The 20,971-nt window shown below is 47.6% G+C and overlaps 3 protein-coding genes across 5 annotated transcripts in view; 1 reads left to right on the top strand and 2 right to left on the bottom strand.

Annotated features, from left to right (window-relative positions):
* Positions 1-2,042, bottom strand: part of DHX8 (DEAH-box helicase 8) — a 31,378-nt gene extending 29,336 nt beyond the window's left edge. For 2 of the 3 annotated variants that reach the window (XR_014557427.1, XM_083709092.1), the window contains exon 1: positions 1,770-2,042. Coding sequence is in view for 2 of the 3 variants with exons in the window: in XM_083709092.1 (XP_083565218.1) it covers positions 1,770-1,875 (106 nt within the window). In the remaining variant the exon portion in view is untranslated. The remainder of the gene's footprint in view (positions 1-1,769) is intronic. The other variant, XM_083709091.1, reaches the window with a different exon arrangement.
* A 933-nt stretch (positions 2,043-2,975) lies between these two features.
* Positions 2,976-10,773, top strand: MLX (MAX dimerization protein MLX). Its single transcript, XM_083709903.1, has 8 exons — positions 2,976-3,076; positions 4,613-4,649; positions 5,346-5,435; positions 5,969-6,075; positions 6,286-6,385; positions 6,733-6,832; positions 7,067-7,268; positions 9,707-10,773. Exons 1-8 carry the CDS (start codon positions 3,029-3,031, stop codon positions 9,761-9,763), a joined length of 741 nt encoding a protein of 246 aa, XP_083566029.1. The 5' UTR covers positions 2,976-3,028; the 3' UTR covers positions 9,764-10,773.
* Positions 10,774-11,594: 821 nt separating this feature from the next.
* PSMC3IP (PSMC3 interacting protein) lies at positions 11,595-20,490 on the bottom strand. The gene is made up of 8 exons (XM_083709936.1): positions 20,317-20,490; positions 18,136-18,251; positions 17,143-17,232; positions 16,443-16,554; positions 16,117-16,262; positions 15,474-15,527; positions 12,220-12,279; positions 11,595-12,038 (listed from the first exon to the last, which is right to left on the bottom strand). Exons 1-8 carry the CDS (start codon positions 20,351-20,353, stop codon positions 11,982-11,984), a joined length of 672 nt encoding a protein of 223 aa, XP_083566062.1. The 5' UTR covers positions 20,354-20,490; the 3' UTR covers positions 11,595-11,981.
* Between the last annotated feature and the right edge of the window lie 481 nt (positions 20,491-20,971).

The raw sequence follows: 20,971 nt of genomic DNA, 5'->3' as shown, positions 1-20,971 counted from the left end.
TAGCAACGCGAAGCCTCCGAAGCACAGAGGGAGCGCTCCTTCCGCGCTCCGGAGGCTTCGCGTTGCTTTCGCTGAAGTCTGGAGAGCGAGAGGGGTCGGTGCGCACAGACCCCTCTCGTTCTCCAGGCTTCAGGGATAGCCGCCTGAAGCCTGTGGAGCTCAGCACGAGTTCCCGCTGTGCTCCGGAGGCTTCAGGTTCCTTTTGCTGAAGCCGGGAGAGCAAGACTCTCCTGGCTTCAGCAGAGAGGGAGAGCTGTGCAGCGCCCCTTCAGCCAAGCGGGAGGAGAAATGGAAGGGGCTCCGTTTATCCTGCCGCTTCGCTGAAGGGGTGCTGAGCAGAGAGGGGGAGAATTTTTTTTTTTCTTGTTCTCCCCCTCTAAAACAAGGTGCGTCCTATGGAGCGAAAAATACAGTACATATTGCTTGGAAGAACCGGTGCACTCTCTATGCAATTTGCAGGATGCTATAAGCAGATAGCAGATTTAAGGTGAAGAGATGCCTATAGCTAAAAACAGTCCAGATTACATTAGCAAGCCAGTCAAGAAGCATATCCCCCCCCCTAGGAAGGGCACTCTCAGATTTAGGAACATCTCTAACAGAAGCTGGCAACAGGTAGGGGTGTATTGGGGGTGGGATGGGGAAAACAGAATTGATTATAATGAATTTAAAAGAACTGTTTAAAAGATATTAAATGGTACCAATGATTTTTTAAAAATGGTTTCATTGCTTGTTGAAGGAAAGGCAGAATAAAAATCCAACAAATAATAAGTTAAAATGCATACATTTGTCGCATGATAACTGAAGGCATTATTGTCAGTCATATGACCACAGGTGAACATTTTTATTTTTGAATTGCATTCTTTCATCATATACAAACATGCTATAATGAACCACCTATCTAGGGCAGTGGGAAGTTTTCTATTGCAGGAAAATTTTACGTAAATTCACACCATTGGTAGTTTGACTGAGGGGAGGAGGTAACCCTCTGCCTCTGTATGAGAGCGCTTCATATCAACAGCTGGCAGCCATGATGGCTATGTTCTACCTCCACTGTCAGAGGCAGTATTTCTCTAAATCTTAAAAAAGTATAGTCTAAACACCGACAGCTGGAAATCAATGGCCTGCGAGAGCTCCAATGGGAGAAGAGCCTTTACCAAAGGTGTTGTGGGCTTTGATGTATGTAGTAGTGATGTATGGAAGTGAGAGCTGGACCATAAAGAAGGCTGATCGCCAAAGAATTGATGCTTCTGAATTATGAAGCTAAAGGAGACTCTTGAGAGTCCCATGGACTGCAAGAAGATCAAACCTCTCCATTCTTAAGGAAATCAGCCCTGAGTGCTCACTGGAAGGACAGATCCTGAAGCTGAGGCTCCAATACTTTGGCCACCTCATGAGAAGAGAAGACTCCCTGGAAAAGACCCTGATGTTGGGAAAGATGGAGGGCACAAGGAGAAGGGGACGACAGAGGACGAGATGGTTGGATCTCGTCCTCTGTCGTCCCCTTCTCCTTGTGCCCTCCATCTTTCCCAACATCAGGAAGCTACAAACATGAGTCTGTCCAAACTGCGGGAGGCAGTGGAAGACAGGAGTGCCTGGCGTGCTGTGGTCCATGGGGTCATGAAGAGGCGGCCACGACTAAACGACTAAACAACAACATAATTTATCTGTACCCCGCCTTTCCCCCCTGACATGGGCTCGAGGCGGCTTACAGATAAAAACAGTAACAGCCAATATGACAAAATGGACCCCATTACACCTTCGGCGCCTACCCAGATCCTTGTCGTTGATGCCCAAGTGGTTGTCGAGCTCCGTGCAGACTTTGGAGACCAGGGACAGATACTCGAGCTTAGCGAGCTCGTCCAGGGGCTCCGCCATGGCGCCTCCGCCGCCTTGCGCCCACCGCGCAGCCTTCAGGCGACCGACGACCGGCACTTCCGGGGGCGCCTCTACAGCGCAAGGATCATAGAGAATGTGGGCGGGGCGGGGAGAGGGAAGAAAGAAAACAACTACCGTCACTTCCGGCGTCTTCCTCCGGCGATGCCGATAGACTTGAGGGGGATCCATAGACAAGGACATACTAGACAAGCCCTTCTCGAGATTGGTAATTCCCGTTGAACTGCAAACCCCATCATCCCCCGGTGCTGGCCCCGCTAGCTAGGGATGATGGGAGTCGTAGTCCAATCACAGCAAGGCTGATTAAAGGCTGCTCTCAAGAGTCTAGACTGAAGTTTAGAGATGTGTGTTCTGCTCTCAGTATAATTTTTATTTATGTTCACTCCCCCCGGGCTGTCCATAGGAATCAGGGGAGAATTGTAAAAAAAATAAATGATTTAACTGTGACCAATCAGCTGGTTGTCCCCCCCCTCAAAAAAAGGGCAGGCAAAGAGAGATGTTTCTGCTACTACTTCCTTGTGATATAACAACAACAACAACAACAACAGTGGAAGACAGGAGTGCCTGGCATGCTCTGGTCCACGGGGTCACGAAGAGTCGGACACGACTAAACAACAACAACGTTATTGCAACTACAACTCAGCTAGTGGTATCCCTGCTATCAATGATCTTGCAGTGCATGGTCACTTGTTTTTTTTATTAGCAGCTGCATTACATTTTAAAATGATTGCAGGGATCTGACGTGGCCTTTGGCTAGTGCAATAAATTTATTGATGATGATGATGATGAAGGTATGTGTGTGTGCCTTACATTTTAAAATGATTGCAGGGATCTGTCATGGCCTTTGGCTAGTGCAATAAATTTATTGATGATGATGAAGTCTGCGGTGCAGGTGGACGGAATACAGCAGAGAGAGAGAGAGAGAGAGAGAGAGAGAGAGAGAGAGAGTGTGTGTGTGTGTGTGTGTGTGTGTGTGTGTGTGTGTGTGTGTGTAAAAGTAAAATCTTTCCCCAGGTCATCCGAGCACACTCCCTTCCAAGAACTGCCCTCCCGCAGCCCTGATTGGGCGACGTCACGGCATGACGCGTGACGCTGTGCTGGACCCGGGGGCGGGGGGAGAGGAGGGTCTGGAAAGATGGCGGAGCCGTCGAGCGTTTCTCCGGAGAGCTCCTGGACGGCCAGAGTGAGTGAGAGCGGGGGAAGGAAGGGCAAGGCGAGCGGGTGGGGACCGAGGCTCAAGCCATGGGGCAGGTCGACGGCACGGGGCGGGTGGGTCCCGGTCGCCTGCTCAGCTCGGAACGCGCGAGGCTCTGAAGAGAGTGTCTCTGAGCATGTGAAGAATGCCCCTTCCCCCCTGGGAAGCAGGCCCGGGGCCTTTTCAGTGTATATAACTAAACCACCCCCCGCCAGGTCAGTGAATAGGGAGAAGTGGGAATAAAGGCGCTTGCTTGATCGCCTCTGGGGCGGATTTCTCTGGTTACGAAATCAGCTGAAATCTGGGCTTAGTTTAAACGTGGTTTAATGGAGCTGATAAACAACCCCTCCTAATTGCATTAAAAGATGCCAAGGAGACTTAAAAAAAGAAAAAGCAGCAGTTGGTTCTCCCTGGATTGCATAGCTGTCAACGTTTCCCCCCCTTTTAAAGGGAAATTCCCTTATTCCAAGTTTGAGTCCCTCTCCCTCTTTATTTTTCTTTCTCCTCCTGCGAAGAGGCTGCTTCCTAATGTTTTAATGTTGCATTTTAATCTTGTTTTTAAATTGTATTTTAATCAACTTGTTTTTATTATTGGTTGTTAGCTGCCCTGAGCCTGGTCTTGGCTGGGGAGGGCGGGGATATTATTATTATTCCAAATAGGATTCCTCGCAAGAAAAGGGAAAGCTTGACAGCTATGGGATTGGCTTTCAAAACTCCTCCTGCCCCTTTGACAGCCTGAACTGACCCTCCCTCTGAGCTCACGGTGATGGAGCCTTTCCCAGCTGTGGGTTCCTAGGTGTTGGACTACAACTCCCATCATCCCTAACTAGCAGGACCAGCTGTCAGGAATGATGGGAGTTGTAGATGAGATTATAGTGTCCACTGCTCGTTTTCTGCTGCGTTGCAAATGGGCCAGAATGAAAGAGGAGTGGGGAAAGCTCAGCACTGAGACCTCTGCTCCAAAAGGCCTGAAATTGTGAGGCCTGAAATTGTGAGGAATGCTGCCTTAGACCACTGAGCCATCCCACCTAGTGTTGTTTGCTGGCAACAGCTCTCCAAGATCCTTTCTTAGGCCCCGCTGCTGTTGATTCTGGGATAGTTCCCAAAGCTACCCCTCTCTTCCAGAAGGTAGGGAGGAATATTGCTTGTCTCGTATCCAGAGGCTGCAATATATAACTTTCAGCTTCCTTCCTTCAGTGCTATAAAATATATGAGGGCAAAAGCAACCTTTCAGGAGGTTGACTTCCTGCATCGTCACTTTGATCTTTCAACACAGAGAGTAATTAGGTTTTGAAAAAAATGTTTTAATGGGGGTCGATGGAATGATTTTCTTTTAGTTTTACTTGATATAACAGCGTATTTCTTGAACATTCCTCTTTGTGCACTCAGCATAGAGGTATCAGTTTTACAGATGCTTAAGAATGCTTAAGAATCAGCCTCAGTTCAAGTAAGACATTGGGATGTGTCTAAATAAAAAGTTGTCTTATTTCCACCCCCCTCTCTTCTTGTGGCACAACAAACCAGGTTGACTCGACGTTTAGCGACAACGGGCTGGATCCTGGTAAGTGTTTGGTAGCCCCTCTTTCTCATGACTTCTTGGATTGCTTATCGTCTTGCTAAATATCCTTAGCTGCTTCCCCTGCTTCTCCCTGGGTCCTTGTGTTTTAACAGGAGCTATTCCCTTGTTTGGTGGATTCGTGTTTTGGGGCTACACATTTCAGCTGGGCTTTGGATCCACAAATTTTGGCTAGCCATAGTTTGTGGTTGCCACTGACTCTTCCCCTCCCCTCCTCAGACACGCACAGGATTTGGGAAGGACAAGGTGTCCTGTGTTGCCCCTTCGGAAGCGTTCAGCTGGGAATGGAAGGGTTGTGTGAATCTGTGTACCCCATATTCTTAGCGTGGGAGAGGGACGACGCCTCATCTTTGAGCTGGAAGCATGAAGAGACAATTGCGAGGGAGGCAGGCAGTTATGATGACCTCGTTTGTGGGCCCTTTGTGCCATTTATACACTTACCAGAGATATATATGACGGATCACACCACTGCATTCAGTTAATGTAGCTTAGCTCCCGGTTGCCCAATTGCAACCAGTGAATCCCTGCTTCACATAAAAGTGTGCCATCAAAGAGGGAGGACCCGAACCCTTTTATCCCCCTAACTGCAAACGCAGTAGGGTGGATAGAGGGTATTAAGAAGTAAAATTATGTGGAGGATGCACTCTTGTCAGGTCTACTTTGGTGGTGTTTCTCTTTCAGCACTCTTTGTGGAAAGCAGGAGGAAAGGGAGCGTTGTATCAAGAGCAAACAGCATCGGTTCCACCAGTGCCTCTTCAGTACCCAACACAGGTACAGCCCACTGGCTTCTCTGTCAATGGAACAGTCACTCGTCTCCCAACTGTGAAGCGAACTGTGCCTCTCACCTGTACCCCTGCATTATTCCTGGGCAGCTGGGAGGCAGTGTCTTAAGTATTCCAATTGAAGGGAGTGCCATGGAAGGGAAGAAGAGAGGTATTAAAAGACTACCAAATGGGACATCAGCTGGTTGGTAATGACTTTTGGAAACTGCACTCCTAGTCTGCCTTTTTTGCAAGGTGTTAATGTCCTATCCCTCCTTCTTGGTGGCCCATGGAAGTGTGAAAATGCAGAGAAAAGGAAGGTGTATTCCCTTTTAATTCCCAGAAAAGGGATCCGAGGCTGGCTTGCGCTTTCACAGCCTACAAATGGCGATTCTTCCCATATACCCTGCAGTTTTCTCATCGCAACTTGAGCCTGATGAAATCTTGCGGTGAGGAAGCTGCTGGGCGCCCCTCCCCGGCTTCCCTTAGGCCCCTTCCTGCTGCCTTGCCCCTTAGCTGACAAGGCCTGTTTTCCTGCTGCAGATGATGAAGACTCTGACTACCAGCAGGAAGCCTACAAAGAAATCTACAAAGATCGCCGCCGCCGTGCCCACACGCAGGCTGAGCAGAAGCGGAGGGATGCCATCAAGGTCAGAAAGTGGGGTGACCTACACGTCCATCCATGCTCAACGCCCCTTTCTGTCCCCCTGGTATAGCAAGTTTGCACTGCTCCTCCCCTGGAGCGGCTGAGAAAGGGAGACAAGAAATGGCGGCTGGAGGTGTGCTGACTTAGCTAATCATTGGGTGGGCGGGCAGCCTTGCTTTGTAAGTTTTAACACCGCTCTCCCTCTCTCCTACAGAAAGGCTACGACGATTTGCAGTCAATTGTACCTACCTGCCAGCAGCAGGATTTCTCCATAGGCTCAGGGAAATTAAGCAAGGCAATTGTGTTGCAGAAAAGTGAGTTGAGGAACTGCTTGGGTGTCTTTGGCTTTCAGTCTTCCTTCCATTTGCATTGTGCATCTTAATTTCTTATTATCTTCTGTCTTATTTCTTGCCAAGCTCCCACTAGTCTGGAAACCAGTTTCATCCTCTGCTCGCTCTCTCTCCTTTTCAGATTATGAAACTCTGAATAGATGTGTCTAACTAGCACTAGTGCCTAAAGGGAGCCTAGCTTCCTTGTCGGATGAGAGGAGAGACTGCAACTTTCCTGAGTTAACAGGGCAGAATAGCCCACAGGTTCTGGTTATGTTTTGAGAAGCCCCCTCGTGGTTGCGTTCTAACCCGCTGGTGTCTTTGCTCCTCAGCCATTGATTATATCCAGTTCTTGCAGAAGGAAAAGAAGAAGCAGGAGGAAGAGGTCTCCACGCTCCGGAAAGATGTAATGGCCTTGAAAATCATGAAAATGTAAGACTCTGTTATGTACCCATGCCATTAAGACAGCATGCTTCAGTAGCAGCCGTTCCCACAATATTTATAAGGGACGGAAGTGAACTCCTTAATTGTGAGCAGTCAGTTCTGTCCTGTTTCTTTGAGCTTTTAGCTGCAACAACTGCTATAAAACATCTCATAGTTCAGATAAGCCCTCCATGTCTTTCCAGCCCAGCCTGCTTCTCCTAAGCCCACATTTATGCATTTCAGAAACTACGAACAGATTGTCAAAGCTCACCAGGACAATCCTAACGAAGGGAAGAACCAGGTCTCCGACCAGGTGAAGTTCAACGTTTTCCAGGGTATCATGGATTCCTTGTTCCAGTCCTTCAACGCCTCCATCTCCGTGACAAGCTTTCAGGAGCTCTCAGCATGTGTCTTCAGCTGGATAGAAGAGCATTGCAAGCCACAGGTAATTCCGCAGTTTGAGAGCATGTGGCTAGCCGTTTTGTGCAGCAAATATGTGCTTGTTTTGCTCATGCTAACCTCTTTGGAGTCCGTGCTGCCTCCTGCTCAGAGGCAAGCAGGTGGAAATTGAATCGATCAAGGGATCATGAGATGGATTTCCTTAACTCCTCCTGCTGTTGCTAAGTACCACTCAGTAGCCTATGGCGTTCCTCTCTTTGTACAGCTGGAACTGGGTAGATTGAACTCCTGATAGGAGAGAAATGGTTTCCTTATCTTCCACTGTACCTTAATTATGCAAATACTCCCAAGTCAGCAGGGCATTAGAGCAGGGAGCAAAGGGTTAACCCTTTCCACTAGAATGCAGGGGCAAAATCAGAAAAAAATGGCCTTCTGGGAAAGTATGAATAACACTTTCAGCCTACATGGGAGCTGCTTGTCCATCACTGGACTCAAAAAGATGAGGGCTGCTGGCCAGCCTATAGCATGCTCGGCCCCATTCTGACTCAAGAGACAACGGGTCTCTGATCTCATGGACCCCAGTGTCCCCAGCTATGGCAGCTCCTGGTCCATCTGCCTCTCCTCTCCCGGTGTCTGATAATTGGTTCATTTAGTGCCCAAGTGGTTTCAGATGTGTACAGTGTTGCCTCGCAAGACGAAAAGAATCCGTTTCGCGAGTCTCTTCGTCTTGCGGTTTTTTCGTCTTGCGAAGCAAGCCCATTAGCGGCTTAGCGCTATTAGTGACTTAGCGGGCTTAGCGGCTCAGCTGATAAGCGGCTTAGCGGATCAGCTGTTAAGCGGCTTAGCGGCTTGGGAAAAAGAGGGGGGGAGGAAAAAAACCCCGCAGGAGCTCGCAAGACATTTTCATCTTGCGAAGCAAGCCCATAGTAAATTTGTTTTGCGAAGCACCTCCAAAACGGAAAACCCTTTCGTCTAGCGAGTTTTCCGTCTTGCGAGGCATTCGTCTTGCGGAGCACCACTGTATCTGAAAACTGAATAAATGCAGCTCTTGAGACTCAGGACTGTCGAGAGTAGCTCATACTAGCCTGGTCCCCAGCAGTGAGATGACAAAGTGCTGTGGAAGTGGTACAGTTGTGTCCCAATGGACACAACTTCCACTTGGTTCCTAAGATGTCCCACCCCTGCTGATTTTGGCCCTGGCTTTACTGCCTTGCTGCACTGCTTGCTGAAGAATTCTGTGACCGGAACATCTCAGTTCGGCACCCACATTAACATTTACCTAGGTAAATTCACAATTTAGTTTGAACAGTAAGATCTGAGTGTTTTAACTTGCACAATTTTTTGGAAGGGAGTCGAGATGTGAAGGCAGGTATGTATTCATAGGAGATCTCCCCTCCCATTACTAGAAGTCTCGTCCATATTTGCTCAATGCTGATAAACTGCTCAACTTTTTCAAGCGTTCCCCCGCCCCACCTCAGATCCTCAGGATAGTGCCACATCAGGCTTTGATTTCCAGCACTTTACGCAGGATGATCCTAAGGAACTTGACAACTGGCTCCTCCTCCCAACTGTTGTGTAGTATTTGCTTATAAAAAGATTTATATACTGCTAACCCGTATAGAAAACGTCTAAGCTACATACAGTAGACATAAAATCAGAAGGAACTCCCCAGTCACATAAAATCCACCCAACGTAAACCCAAGGAAGTCGTCTAAAAATAAGATGTGATGTTTCTTGGCTGATCTCCATCGCGAGGGCATTGCTGGATCAGCCATGCTGAATTTTTCATAGATACCGACAGTCCTCATTCACTTGAGAGACAGTTAATGGCATTCCTCCAGTAGGTCTCAGCGATTAGACAGGGACATACAGTGGTGCCCCGCAAGACGAATGCCTTGCAAGACGAAAAACCCGCTAGACAAAAGGGTTTTCCGTTTTTCGATGCGCTTCGCAAGACGAAAACGTCTTGCGAGTCTTGCGATTTTTTTCGCTTTCCCTCCCTTTTTCTAAGCCGCTAAGCTGCTAATAGCCTTTTAGCCGCTAGGCCTTTAATAGCTGCTAAGCTGCTAAACCGCTAATAACGCTAATCCGCCAAGCCGCTAATAGGGTTGCTTTGCAAGACGGAAAAACCGCTAGACGAAGAGACTCGCGGAATGGATTATTTTCGTCTTGCGAGGCACCACTGTAAGGGGAAACCCAGCCAGATGGGTTATAAACAATAAATTATTATTATTATTATTATTATTATTATTATTATTATTATTATTATTATTATTATGTCTCAGGTGGTCCTTAGGGTAAGGTGCAAGACTGTGGTGTCCCCCTGTTAAGAGGTTGATGATCCCCATGGGTCAGGAGCCTGAAAACTAAAGGTTCTGGTTTAATCCCATCCAGGCTAGTTTCCCCTGTCTTCCCAGCCTTACCAAAGAATACCCTTTAACCTGAACCAGCTTCTTACGAATTCCTATGGACTTCCCCCCCCAGACCCTACAGGACATTGTGATTGGCGTCCTGCAACAACTGAAGAGCCAGCTCTACTGACCACACTTGGGCACCCCAGGAGGGGTGTGTTGTAGCCTGGTGCTCTGTAGCCAAGAGGCTATTCCTGCCCGTACTTCCTCTTCAAGCTTTTTTGGAGGGCTATTTGATTGTATTGACCTCTGAAACCCTTCTCTCGGCCTCCTTATGTGAGCAGGAAAGAAATTAGCTGTCTGTTCATGAGGATCAGTCGCTGCGGTCTCACTCTTTCAAGCCTTGGCCCTGATGTGTTCTTCATGTTGACCTAGCTTGTCTGATAAAAACCCATCTACAGCGCACAGTCCTAGGGTTTGATTGTGAGCAAAGTTCCTTCCCTAAGGGTACGCAAGTACCGGGACTCAAGCTCTCTTCCAGCCTTCGCTTCACCTCAAATCAAGAGCAGACGCTCTTAAATTCTCAGTGCACATAAGGCTTTGGTCTAAGTGGCATTAAATTGGTGTGGACACTTTAAAACAGAGCTCCCTCTCTATTGTGTTTTATTCAGACACCCAATTTACACACCCAGATGCCTTAGCCCAGCATTTAGTTTGGGCTACTAAGGGCTGTGACCTGAACAAGTTATGCAATAAATGGGTGTGTTTTGCATACATGATGTATTCTGCTTGCGGTGCGGAAGGGCAATAAGCCATGCTAACACTGAAGCCTTGCTCTCCAATTCCAGCTACTGTAATTGTTTGACCGGATCACAATACCGTTTGCCTTCAGTACCACAGATTGAGAGAAGCTGGCAAGGCTTACATGGCAGGGGAAGCCTTTTCAGCCCCTCGGAGCCCCCCAGTTTCTAAAAATGCAGCAAAAGTGAACCTAAGCCAACCCTCCTCTGCAGCTTCTGCTTTCTCTTCTGTAGCTACAAAGAAGGAGGGTCCCCTGTCCTTTTGTAAGCACCACTTTCTAGATCTGCTGCTGGCTGGTGGATAAGGACTCGCTTAGACAGACCTCACTTGTGAAAATGAAAACTATTTTTTTATATCATGACAAGCAATTCTAATAAATTTTGCTAAGTGTTTGAATGACTGCGGTGTGCTTGCCTGTTTGTTTTCAGCCACGCATAGCCAAAGCTAAATTTTAGAAACCGGCTTCTCCAACACACTGACACATCCATCTCTGAATACCTTGAGAGTTCCAGCACTCAAGTTATTCCGGCATTTATCTCTTCTCGGTGAGAGTTGGAGCAATCATCTAGACCCCCAAGTGTTACTTGCGCAAGTCAGGCTATATCTTAGGCTAAAAACACACCCCCAGCCTTTTAAGTCAGGGGTCGGCAACGTGCAGCCCATGGGTCAGATCCGGCCCATGAAGATCATTTTACCAGCCCACGAGCCGCCCCCAAACCGAGCTGCCTACTCAGTGAATCCCCTGCCCACTCAGTGAATCACCGGTACAGTGCAGGGACTTGCAAGCGGTGCTGGAAATCACATCTGCGCACAAACAGATACTGGAAATCACTTTTGTGCATGCCCAGACGCTGAAAATTGCTTCTGTGCAGGCGCATTTTTCGGCGTCTGGGCATGCACAGAAGTGATTTCCAGCGCCGCGGACATGAGCAGATGCGATTTCTGGTCCCACCCACGGACAGTCTCCACGGGAGTGATCTGGCCCATGGCCGCGAAGCCTTGCTGACTCCTGTTTTAAGCAAACAAACAAATGCTGCTCTGAAAAAACATTTCTATGGTTAAAATCTCAAAGGAACCTTCCTGAGGTATGTCAACCACGTATGTCTATGGCTAAGCCAATTTTTTAATATATATATTCAGCCACCCTTCCCAATGCATAAATAGTCTAGACGAAAGACAAGTTCCCCAAAGCAGACAGAAGAAGCATTAAATGCAGAACGCAAAGAAGCTGGGTGGGTTTAATATGCACAACACACCACCTATACAGAATGCAGGCTGGTTACAAACAGAGAAAAACGATACAGCCTTTAGAGTTAATTCAAGTATTTTATTTTGTGTCCCGCACCCCACCCCCAGACAATTTTCTCAAGTGCTTATCAGCAGTCCTGTGTAGTGAGACTAACAGCTTTAAGAACAAAAAGGCAATTAGCCTGACATGCCAGGGGAGAGGTGCCGGAACTAAGAAATAATAGTGCAGTAGGCAGGGTCTGCTTATCTCCATCCAACGCAAACGTAGTTTCAAAAATATACAGCAACGTGGAATATGTAGGACTGAAACTTGAGTGCTAAGTAGGTGACAGTTTCATAAAACAGGGAAGCCCTTGGGTTCAGACGGTGGGTAAAGTAACATTGAAATCTTCATCTGTCTCAATGCCAACTTCCTCCTGCACAAAGGACAACACAGACTCCTTAAGATGCAGGGCAGGAAAACAGAAGCATCCTATATCCCACCTCTGTGCAGCAGTTGGACTAATGCATTATGGGGGCTCGCCGAGAAAAGCCTGCTCAACCCACTGTTATGTGGCCATTGTCATTCAGTGGCAGATGGGTTGGGTTTGTACTCACAAAGAATTGCTTCTTGCTTTTAGGGTAGCCTTCCAGGATCGCGTCAAGTAGCTCTGTCGCCTGTTGAGAGAGTCAAAGCACACACTTGGCTACTTGGCCCTTCAACCAAGACAGAATTATACCACAGTGCTGGTAGACAGAAACAAGCCCTCTTGATGGTACAGACAAAAATGACCAAAAAAAGGGATGAGCCTAAATATTTCAGGAGCCACGGTTGAGTTTACAGGTTGTAGCTGGGAGGAACAATGGCAACAAGCTATTCCGTATTTCTCAACCACTTGAAGAACACGCTCCTCAGAGTACTTAGTAGTGCAGAATACAACAGTCTGGTATGATTAGAGATGGGAATCAAAGCTGTCAACCTTCCCTTTTTTTTTGCGGGAAATTCCCTTATTCCAGCACCGTTCCCCGCTGCTATCCCAGATTGTTAGATATCCTGTAGACTGTCCCCGGGACAGGTGAGGCTGCTGATCCCTGATTTTTGAGGCTGCTGATCCCCTTATTTTCAAATCTGAAAGTTGACAGCTATGATGGGAAGGCCTGGAAAAAATGCGGAGGGGCAGTCTCGCCCCCTGGTTTTTTCTAGAAAAAATGAAAAAAAAAAGTGTGTGAAATATTCAAACTATATCGAACTGTTTCCCCAATTTTTCTGGGGGTTTTCTACGCCTTCCCATCTCTAGGTATGATCCTGACTTACCATTCTGGAGACCAGATTCAGAAGTAATGCTGATCCAAACAATGGTTTTGCTCCTGGTAGTGTGGAAGGAGCAGAGAAGGATCAAATCAGCTGTGATTTTCTAAACGTGCATCAGCACACTTTTGGGATCATGCTAAACCATGGTTTAGCTTAGTATTATAATGATGAGCCAATGAGAAATACAAAAGGTCTAAATCTTGAAACCTGAAATTCCTGGGTATTCTCTTTTTAAAAACCAGAACCTGTTGTTATGTTCAGCAGACTACAGTGACTAAAGCTAGAATTAAGATTTAGCTCAAAATACAAAAGAGCCAATTGGACTGTCTGGTACAGCGCTCAGCTACACACCTCAAAGGAGTTAAAAGGAAACAAACGGAAGAAAAGCGATTTCATAAGCAAATAACTATTCTCGTGTGTGGGCAAGATCCTGGGCAAGGAAGACATGGTACAAAACGACATGCAAACCACAGCCCCTCATAACTCATAGAATCATAGAGTTGGAAGAGACCACAAGGGCCATCGAGTCCAACCCCCTGCCAAGCAGGAAACACCATCAGAGCACTCCTGACATATGGTTGTCAAGCCTCTGCTTAAAGACCTCCAAAGAAGGAGACTCCACCACACTCCTTGGCAGCAAATTCCACTGTCGAACAGCTCCTACTGTCAGGACGTTCTTCCTAATGTTTAGGTGGAATCTTCTTTCTTGTAACTCCCACCACTGATTAGCAATTATTCAACAGAAAGCACAATCCCAGGAACATTAAACATAATGAGCTAGAATTTTCGAGAATGTTCAGCCTGCAATCCCATTGAACTCACCAGGACCAACAAACAGTCAAACTTACAAAGGAGAAACTGATGAAATCTTTCAATTAAGAGACATCTCTCATTACTTCTGGGGTTCTGATCTCTGGAAAGGGTATTTGGAAACTTCTCCCTCCTAACTTGCAACCCGGTTAAACTGGGCAACAAAGTGGATCTGCATTTGAACATTGCAGGGCCTTGCTTTTTCGTTTTTCCAGACTTGTGTAGCACCTATCCCATGTGTATAGCATTTTCTAGGCACCTCTGGATGGACGAAGTTACAGAACTAAACAATTGTTGGCATCTCAAGAGAGGGACAATGGAGTGCACCTCTGGGGATGAAGTGAAACTTCTGCATCAGCAGCACCAAAGTACCGTATTTTTCACCCTATAGGACACACTTTTCCCCCCCTCCAAAAATGAAGGGGAAATGTGTGTGCGTCCTATGGGGCGAATGCAGGCTTTCGCTGAAGCCTGGAGAGCGAGAGGGGTCAGTGCGCACCGACCCCTCTCGCTCTCCAGGCTTCAGGAAGCTATCCACAAGCCTGGGGAGCCCGCGGGAAGTCGCGCCGGGCTCCCACGGCTTGCAGAAAGCTGCCTGCATCCCGAAGCCTGGGGCGCACTGAGCAGCGCACCCCGGGCTTCGGGCAGATATCCGCAAGCCTGGGAAGACCAGTGCGACTTCCCGCCGGGCTCCCTAGGCTTGCGGTTAGCAGCCTGTTCTGGGGGCTGGGACCGGGGGAAGCTCGGGCTTCCCCCGCCCGAGCCCCGCGCCTGGGGGGGAAATAATTTTTTCACCCTATGGCCCGGTGCGCCCTATGGGGCGAAAAATATGGTAATCTGAGCTCATGGGCAGCCCAGATGACAAGACCCCCCTCTCGACCTTGCAGATAGTGGTCCAAAAGAAAATAGAGCCTCATGTTCGGCAGGGGTTGCCGGAAGGAGGCATACAAGATGCCATCCAACCGTCTTAGGGACTCCACTCTGGATTTGTGTGGGGTTTGCTATTTAGCCTTTTCTTCTCCCGAAGATACCTCGCAAGACAGCAGAGGTTTAGGATCAGAGTTTTCCTTCTCCTAGGTGGGCTACCTTCACAGGTGGACGAGCCTCACCTGTCCCTCACTTCCCTCTGCAGCACGTGCAGAAACCACCTTCTTGACCGTTGAATCCACTACAGTCATACCTCAGATTACAGATGCTTCAGGTTGCGCACCAAGCCAAACCCGGAAGTACCACAATGGGTTAGTTCCGGGTTTCAGCGCATGCGCAAAAGCACTAAATAGTGCTCTGTGCATGCGCAGAAGCGCTGAATCATGACCCGCATGTGGCAGACGTGGCGCTGCAGGTTGCGAACGCTGCGGGTTGCGAACGTGCCTCCTGCACAGAGCATGTTCGCAACCTGAGCATCCACTGTATTGGTTTTGTCCGCTCAATCCGCCGGAACCTGTCTTTTCATACAGGGGAAGTCCCTAACTCACAGAGGGTTTGAGACCAATTGATCACTCTTGCCTGTTTTAGCTGGCCAGTGAAGCCATTCCTGGCATGTGGCCACTGCCGCACTCTGACATCTTCCAAGAGCCACAGGTAAGACCTGAGTAAAAGGTGGGGATCAAAGGTGGGCACACTACTCCAACATGACATGTTAGGGGAGGGGTAGTACCTCTGATCTAAACAATAGTATTTTAAAAATTGCCCTTGGGGCTGTGCGCACCACTTATTCTTTTCATCCTATATGAAAGACAAGTTGCCTTACCATTCTCTTCCGGCGACGCCATTCCCTGCAATACAACTTCTTTTCATTGTACACCTGCAACAAGCAAAAGGAAAACAATTCTTACACTCAGTCCCCAACAGAATGGCCAGTAACGCAGCTGGCTATGATGTGAGAACCCAAAACCACAACGATTGTGTTGGACAGTGTGTGCACAAGCTTTCTGTGTGGGAAAGAATCTCAGAAATGGCAGGCAGCTGTGCTTTTACAGAGGGGACTGTTCACTTTGTGAGTAAGGACATCCAGAGTACAAAAATTGCTTTGGTGAAATTCTAAACAAGCCCCACAGCTAAAAGGCTCCTGAGAACATGTGCTCACTGGTTGCCTTGATTTGATTAAATGCCAGACAACTCCAGACAAATCAACATTTATCCCCATTTGAATGCTCTAGGTACAGGATGAGTGCTGAGACTGCCCAGATCCCAGGAAGAGTAATAAATAAATAAATGACAGTATGCATTTTGGAGTCCTCCCGTCCTTTGGTGTTTGAGGCTAGCTGAAAATTCAGCAGCGCTAGGGGCCCTGCGTATGGCTGGCAGAGATTGGCAGGGCACCCAGAAAGAACTATACCTGTCTGGACCGTGCCAGTCTCCACTATTGGCCTCTCCCTTTGCAGCTCCTTTACCTTTTCTTTCTCCTCAGGAGTCACATGATTGGCAGCAGATTTAATTCGCTCCAGTTTCTCTGTATAATTGGCACAATCTTTTTTTAACTCTTCAATCTCCTTAACCATCTCTGGGGTTGTCATTGAGCCCTTCAGTTCTTTCAGTTCTGGAATGGAATTGCTAGTTACAACATCTGAGATGGCATCGGTCAGTGGGAAGGACTCTAGGCATTCTGCTCAGATACAAACATTTCACAAAGGCTCCATACTGTTCAAGTGCTCAATCGCACATGCACTCACTCAGCAAAGGCTAGCACAGCAGACGGACTGAACCTGCCTGAACACACCTGACTCCATATGACGACAGTTCTGTTGGAGGGTCTGTACTTTGCAAGACAGTTCCGAAATCTCATTGTCCAGGCCTTTGAGCTCTGAGTCATTCACACTACCAAAGCGATCCTGCATGACCAAAGACATGAGGGTTATTAACATAATAAGACCAATGGGACAGAGGATAAAATTGCTACCATGTCACAAACTCTATTTTTTTTAATAATAATTTTATTCATTTTCAAATACAAATTTATATAACCAATATCAGAATTTATCACATAATCTTCTTCTTTTTTACTTCCCCCAGTTTCTCTGCCAATCTTCCGTTTTGTTTATTTAATCACACATTTTCTAATTTTAATATTGCCTTTAAAATATAACCTCCCCAATCTTATTCCCTTTTTTACAATATTCCTCATATTTTCACAGAACATCTTGAAAGCCTACAAGCGTTGTCTGTTCATCACATAAACTTTTCAGATAATCTGTAAATTTTCCCCAGTCGTCGATGAACTTCTGGTCTCGCAAATATCGAATCTTCCCCGTTAATTTACCATGTCACAAACTCTATCTCCCTGTCCAGCAATTACATTTCACTCATGGAATTTGAGTTTCCTACACAGTTGTCATTGAAAATCTTTTTAATAGTTTGCTTCAGTTACTGGTGTGAGCAAATATTTACTTCCCATAGAACTTGAAGGGCATTTCCCTTACCTGATCTGGAAAATAAATTTTTTGCTTTCCGTACACTTTCTCTTTGATCTTCCCTTGTTGAGCCAACTGTTCTAGTGCCTTCACTACAGCCTAAAGAAACAAGAGAAGGAATAGACTGAGAAAAGAAAAATATATGTTCACAAGATATCTGTGAAGTGGACAGACTGATCTTCTGTATGTGCATCTAAGTATCTTTGTCAAGCAACAAAAACTGAAAATTAAAACTTTGAGGACTCCCCTTCCCACAAGATACTTGCACATCAAAGGAGACTTACTAAACATGAATTCTAAAGTCCAGCATGATACAGTACTTGACAACTCACATCGCTATCTACTAGTAACCAGGGAAAAATCAGTAAGCTGTAGAAGTGGGAAGAGCTGTAGAGCCCAATATCCTAGGAAGCACAGTATGAGATTTTTTACAGCCAGCCTCCCATGCTGTAATGCCACTACACTGTATAATATGATGAGAAACTGCTGCTGTAAGCAAAGCTTAGCTGAATTTATAACTTGTATAGAGAAACAAGTATATTTCTCAGTCAGTCAGTTAGTTACCACTGAATGTCCAGCATTGTGAAGTACAAAATATTTGTCAGATTTGCTTAATATCAAGACAATATCAAACTAGGAATACCCAGTACAGTGGTACCTCGGGTTAAGTACTTAATTCGTTCCTGAGGTCCGTACTTAACCTGAAACTGTTCTTAACCTGAAGCACCACTTTAGCTAATGGGGCCTCCCACTGCCGCCACGCCACCAGAGCACGATTTCTGTTCTCATCCTGAAGCAAAGTTCTTAACCTGAAGCACTATTTCTAGGTTAGTGGAGTGTGTAACCTGAAGCGTATGTAACCTGAGGTACCACTGTATGATCGGGGGCCTTTGAAAGGTATACAGAGTGTGCTTAGCTTTAGAAAGATATTGCACATGTCTATTTTGCGCTAATGGTGGATGATGCAGCCCCCACACCTTCACCTCTAAGATCTTCTCTCACCGTCTTGCCCAGGCCATGCTCTCGTTGTAAGTTGCCAAAGGCATCCTGAGCACTGTGAGGCCGGTTCTGCTCCTGGAGGTAACGTAGTAGGATGGCAGCTGCACCTTCTCCAGGTCCTTTGGAAACAGAAAGCAGCGGTGTGAATCAACGCGCTGTACGTGGGGCTACTTTTGAAGGTGACCCGGAAACTGCAATTAATCCAGAATGCGGCAGCTAGAGTGGCCACCGGGACCACATAACACCGGTTCTGAGAGATCTGCATTGGGTCCCAGTACGTTTCCGAGCACAATTCACAGTGTTGGTGCTAACCTTTAAAGCCCTAAACAGCCTCGGTCCTGTATACCTGAAGGAGCGTCTCCACCCCCATCGTTCTGCCCGGACACTGAGATCCAGCGCCAAGGGCCTTCTGGCGGTTCCCTCATTGCAAGAAGTGAGGTTACAGGGAACCAGACAGAGGGCCTTCTCGGTAGTGGCACCTGCCCTGTGGAACGCCCTCCCATCAGATGTCAAAGAGATAAACAACTACCTGACATTTAGAAGACATATTAAGGCAGCCCTGTTCAGGGAAATTTTAAATATTTAACGCTATACTGTTTTTAACACTTGATTGGGAGCCGCCCAGAGTGGCTGGGGAAACTCAGCCAGATGGGTGGGGTATAAATAATAAATAATAAATTATTATTATTATTAAAGAAAGAGGAGGAGGGCGATGGGGAGAGAAATCAAAATGGCATTTAAGGCCATTCCATCAAGAGTGCAGAAAGCAGGCCCTTCTATTGCCAATGACAGCAACTTGGGAAGAACTGCAATGGGAAAGAATAGGAGGGATGCTCAGTATATGGCCGTGTTCATATAGGAAGAAAAGGTGGCGGTGAACAAACATGTATTGATGCATTCCCCCCCCCCCCCAGTTTTAATGTGTCGATGTGAGTTTTTCTGTTTCTTTGTTGGCAAGTTGCTTTGTGTTGCCCCCAACTAATAATAAGCACACAGAGAGAGGACCAAGGGCTTCCATTCTTGGTTCAGCTCATCCCAAGGGCCTGCTCCAGCATCACATGAACAGACCCAGATCCTGCGATGATCAGTATACCTGAAGGAGCGTCTCCACCCCCATTGTTCTGCCCGGACGCTGAGGTTCAGCGCCGAGGGCCTTCTGGCGGTTCCCTCATTGCGAGAAGCAAAGCTACAGGGAACCAGGCAGAGGGCCTTCTCGGTGGTGGCGCCCGCCCTGTGGAACGCCCTCCCATCAGATGTCAAAGAGATAAACATCTACCTGACATTCAGAAGACATCTTCAGGCAGCCCTGCTCAGGGAAGCTTTTAATGTGTGACATCTTAGTGTATTTTTGGTCTTTGTGGAAGCCGCCCAGAGTGGCTGGGAAATAAATTTTTATTTTTTTTATTTTTGTGATCACTATCTGAGGCCCTTCTCTGTGCAACCCCCTTCCTTGAGAGATAAGGAGAGTGGCAACATGAGAACGGGGCCTTTTCAGCGGCAGCTCCCCTTTTGCGGGACACTCATTCTGGGCAGGCTTGCCGGACGTCATCATCGTACATCTTTAGGAGCCGGGTGAAAATGTCTCTGTTTATTCGTTTATTGAATTTATATACCGCCCTATACCCGGAGGTCTCACAACCTCCTCTTCACAATCAGGTGAGGTCTCACAATCAGGCCTTTGGCTGATTAAAGGAGGGTGTTATGGGTTTGCTTTTTGTTCCTTTGTTACATATTTCGATTTCCTTTATTGTTGTTCTTCTTGTTGTTGTTCTATTTATTCACTTATCATTATTATTAGTTGGTAAGGCGCCCTGCGGCCCTCAGATGAAGGACGGTATACAAATGCTATGAATAATAATAATAATAATAATGATGATGATAGTAATCGCCACGCAGCCTCTGCGGCCTTCCAGAAAACGGGAGAATTGGCGCTTGAAGGAAGGCAAGAAGCAGGTAACAGGTCTCCGGACACACCGCCAGAAGAGGCCCGGATCCGGACTCGGCGGGCGAGGGAGGCCTGCGCCGAGAGGCCCGGCCGTTGCCTAGCAACGCCAAGGACCGGAGGGAAGGCCCGAGCCGCGGCCTAGAGGCGGCGACGCGCGCGCACGCTCGCGCTCATTCTCTCCCCACCCCCTCCGCCTTCCCCTCGATTCCCCACGTTCTCCCCACCCCGCACTGCCTTACCTGCAGCTCCCTCCCGGGTTTTCCCTGCTCCACTCATCCTGGCCACGGCGGAGACCCCCCTACCGGAAAACCCGGAAGCGGAAGCTTGCCGCTAAGAGGGCGGGAAGGCGGGCGCAGTGGAAACCATAGAGCTATACCCTTGGGTGGATAGGCCCTGCCCGGCTTCCGGGAGCGCGTTCGGGCCAGGAGAGGGAGGGCGCCCTGGAAACCACGGAGCTATAATTGTAGAGGGATAAGCACTGTCTTTAGACAGCATCTTAAAAAGTAGAGACATCCCCTTGCCAACAAAGGTCCGTATAGTAAAAACTATGGTTTTCCCAGTAGTGATGTATGGAAGTGAGAGCTGGACAATAAAGAAGGCTGATCGCCGAAGAATTAATGCTTTTGAATTATGGTGCTGGAGGAGACTCTGGAGAGTCCTATGGACTGCAAGAAGATCAAACCTCTCCATTCTGAAGGAAATCAGCCCTGAGTGCTCACTGGAAGGACAGATCCTGAAGCTGAGACTCCAATACTTTGGCCACCTCATGAAAAGAGAAGACTCCCTGGAAAAGACCCTGATGTTGGGAAAGATGGAGGGCACAAGGAGAAGGGGACGACAGAGGACGAGATGGTTGGAGAGTGTTCTCGAGGCTACCAACATGAGTTTGACCAA

This window comes from Podarcis gaigeae (assembly GCF_964106915.1).
Source record: "Podarcis gaigeae genome assembly, chromosome: 13".
Classification (NCBI taxonomy): domain Eukaryota; kingdom Metazoa; phylum Chordata; class Lepidosauria; order Squamata; family Lacertidae; genus Podarcis; species Podarcis gaigeae.
Note: the sequence above shows the minus strand (reverse complement) of the source record. Positions and strands in the feature narration are given on the sequence as shown.